Below are 3,644 nucleotides of genomic sequence, written 5' to 3'. Positions count from 1 at the left end.
GTTGAGATATCTCTCGTCTCTCGGGCGATATCTCAACGATGCGATCTCACACGCTCTTCTCTACGAATACTTGTTTTTGATGCTTGGTCAAGATATAATGATTAGGACATGGCAGCCAGTTTGCGTCTAGTGTACATGTCCATGTGAAGTTCCAGGGCGAACGATGTTGGATAGGCTTGCCATGCAAGCTGACTGTACACTTGGCCACTAGAACCAGACACCTCACTTAGAATAGAGTTTAAGCATCAACTCATTCCCTTCACAGATACAAACATTACAGGCAGACGGAACAATTTGGTACGACACTCGCTTCTTTCATTAAAGTATTAACGTCCGATCCAATCCACCATTTCAGCCACCACGTCAACAATAGACGTTTCCCTCGCACCAGCGCCCCAGCACATCCAGGGTCAAGCCAGTCCAACATCCTTCTTCCCTCCCTCCCTCCTTCCCAACTTCCCCACTCGACAAGCGAGCTACATACAGCAATTCGGAGACCAAGACAGCGAAGAGAGATCTTTCCAACCATCTTGCACGACGACGCCATTTCAAAAAAGCAAAAAAACATATCCAGACCCGTAGATCTGAGACAACAACAATAACGACGATCATCAACAAGATACTGCGATTTCCAAAGATACATTTGGACACAGACCAAGTTGAAAAGTATGTGGAAAAAAAGAGATATCGGGAAACATGGTTTGGTGGGAAAAGAAAAGAGTGTATGAGAAAAGAAAGTGGTGGGTTGGGAGTGTGGGGTAAGAGGTGGGCGTTCTATTTACAACTGAGACTCTTCTGTTTCGAGAGGAGAGAGTGGAGGAGGTAGGCGATGGTGGTCGAGGTAAGGCGTTTGTAGGAGGTAGTGGGTTGACGCGCTGTGAGGAGGTTGGCGTCGGGTATCTGTAGCGACTGAATGCCAAAAGCTGACATCGGCTTTTCGCGGCTAGCGTTTGGTGAACAAGGGGGGATTTGGAAAGAGACGCCCGGCGCTGATGAATGCTATGCTCGAGAAAGAAAGATCTGCTGTACAGGGTGGTGATGATGCGTTCGCTAAGTGATGCTGCTTTTCGAGAGAGAGAGGATGGAGGTGATGTGTACGGTCGAGGTAGAGACGGGTGGGGAGCATGGGCTCATTATAGGCGTGACAAGGCTAAGTTCAAACTCGGGGGCTTTTATCTGCTTTGGCCGAGGTTCAGCCATGACATGTCTGATTGCTCTTTTCCGTTGCCTTGGTTGGGACCCGGGCCGGGGAAGAGGGTGGCTGAGCTCTCGTGCCCGACTTTGGGTGGTGGGTAGAAGGAGTTGAACTTGGGGCTTGGTAGCGCCGCCTGAGCATTGCCTCCTTGTGCACCACCGGGACCACCTGGGAACACGGTTGCTGTGCTCTCGCGATCTTGTGGGAGACCGAGACGTGGTGGTACGGGGTACATCGAGCTGAACTTGCTCTTGGGCATCTCCTCTGTTGGTGCGGGTGGTGCGTTGCCTGATGGGAACATGGTGAACGTGCTGTCGCGCATGTCGGGAACGGTGGATGGGTTGTCGCCTTGGCCGGGGTAGAAGGAGGAAAAGTTGCTCTTGGGGTAGAACGAATCGGTGCCGTCGGGGTAATACGAGCTAGCGCCATCGTACTTGTTAGAGTCAATGACCATGCTACCAGTGTACTGACTGCTCGTCCGTCGGTCATCGCCCACTGGAGTCCAGCTTTCTACGGGGTGGCGTAGGTAGCCGTCGTGACTGAGAGCAGATACTGTGCTGGCATTCGAGTTGGCGCGAGCAAGCTCTGCTTGCATGGGCTGAACACCATGTGGAATGACACTGTTGGGGGTTCCAAGCGTTGGACTTCCACTGGCTACTCGGCTTAGACGCTGCCCGTCGTTGAACTTGGGGATCTCTAAGGGAGCGATATGTTGTGATGGACGCGAGCTGTACATGCGCGAGTTGGTGTATTGTGACTGGCTGGCGGTACTTGTTCGGTCTGACGCGAAGGTAGAACGATCAGCAGGTGGTGCACTTGCGAGGTTTGTAGCTTCGTTGTTGGCGAAGTACCGACTCCAGCCTGAGCTACGTGCTCTTGGTGCAGGCTTGTTCCGACTGGAGTTCTGACGAACCATGGGCTCGACAGGCTCCGGCTTGAGGTCAAACTTGGCAAGCTCGTAGGGCTCGTTGTAGCCTTCGGAGTAGCCAAGCGGGCTGCTCTTCTTCACAAGTCCCGCTGTGCTGGCGTCGCTCGCAACATTCTTCTTGTGGCCGTTGTTGCTACCACGTCCTTGGATGATGGCAAGCGATGTGACAGAGTCGTTGTTGTGTTTTGGCTGGTAAGTCACGACAGCTCCACCTGCCTCCTTCATGAAAGCAGCACCGCGGTCGGCAAAGCTCATGCGGTCGTTCTTCTCAATGTAACCTGGATTCTGCTTGCTCTTGTTCTTCCTGTACTTGAGGCAGAACAGAATGAGAATCAGGATAGCAGCGATGCCGAAGATCGTACCTAGTGTAGCGCCAAGTACAGTCAACATCTTTCCCTTGTTGCTAGGGGGAGCCGGCGGTGGGCCGACTGCTTCTGTGGTGCTGGCGCTGGGCGTCGCTGATACGGATGCAGTCGCGGTCGGTGTCGATGATGCGCTTGAAGATGATATCGAGTTCACTAGGATCTCTTGCCCGGAGAATAGCGCTGTCGCGTTCATCCATGCGTTCTCCTTTGCGTCGAAGACAGCAATGGGCTCATCGGGATTACCACCACTTGCAACGGTGGTGCCATCCTCCCCTTGTGCTAACGAGTAACCGTTCCGTGTAACTGTCGGTGCGAGTGTGTCGTTGTACTTTGACCAGTCATCGATGACTACTCGCTTCACCTTGTCCCCACCGGCAAGAGTTCCCGGGGCTGCGGGCGATCCGTCCTTGTTCACGAGGAGGATTCGTTCCACGGCGTTTGGTGTTACACTCATATCAAACTTCTCCAGAGCGATCCTTCCGTCTTTGTTGGAGACTATTGAGCATTTGACAGCATCGGCGTTAACGATCGGTTGTTCAAGGCTGACGCCGAGATCTTTCCATCCTGATGCTTCGCTGAACTTCCATACCGCAGTGTTGGTAGCGCCACCACCGACCAATATCGCAGAGTTGGCGTCCGAGTTCATCAGCATGGGCTTCACGGAGAGTGGCGCGCCGGACGGCGGCATACTCGATACCGAGTAGGGCTCGACAGTGGACATTAGGAAGGATTCCGACGATGGGCCGTTGTCCCCCTCTGTCTGCGACCCTGCGTAGACGAGAATCTTCTGTGAGTCTTGAAGGTAGACAGCGTCATGGTTGACGCGATTTTGTGTGTTCCAGCTCTCAGACCGTTGCCAGTCCCACTTCTTCTTGGAGAATGTGTAGTGCATCAGTCCGGGATAGTTCCACGTCGAAGCGGTCTCGTTGACGCGTCCTCCAACAATGAACAGCTTAGCAGCTGCGGCATCCCCCTTGGGCACTGCCTTCACGCATTGCGCTCCGGTAAGCGATATGTCCATAGGCAGCGCCTTCCATTCTGCCCCCTCTTCAAGCTTTAGCGATTGGAATCCAGATGGCGAATATACGTAAAGCGTGTTCTCGTAGATGATTGAGCAGTGCTCACTCAGCGGGTATACGGGCTTTGGGAGAGCCAT

General features: G+C 53.5%; 1 protein-coding gene across 1 annotated transcript; it reads right to left on the bottom strand.

The window, feature by feature from the left end:
* Nucleotides 1–1,172: 1,172 nt before the first annotated feature.
* J4E83_011026 (uncharacterized protein) lies at nucleotides 1,173–3,644 on the bottom strand (the record flags this gene model as incomplete). Its single annotated transcript, XM_049337902.1, has 1 exon — nucleotides 1,173–3,644. One exon carries the CDS (start codon nucleotides 3,642–3,644, stop codon nucleotides 1,173–1,175), a length of 2,472 nt encoding a protein of 823 aa, XP_049183017.1.

Source organism: Alternaria metachromatica (assembly GCF_023757995.1).
Source record: "Alternaria metachromatica strain BMP 0045 chromosome Unknown scaffold_59, whole genome shotgun sequence".
In the NCBI taxonomy this organism is placed as follows: Eukaryota; Fungi; Ascomycota; class Dothideomycetes; order Pleosporales; family Pleosporaceae; genus Alternaria; species Alternaria metachromatica.
This window is presented reverse-complemented; position numbering and strand designations above follow the sequence as displayed.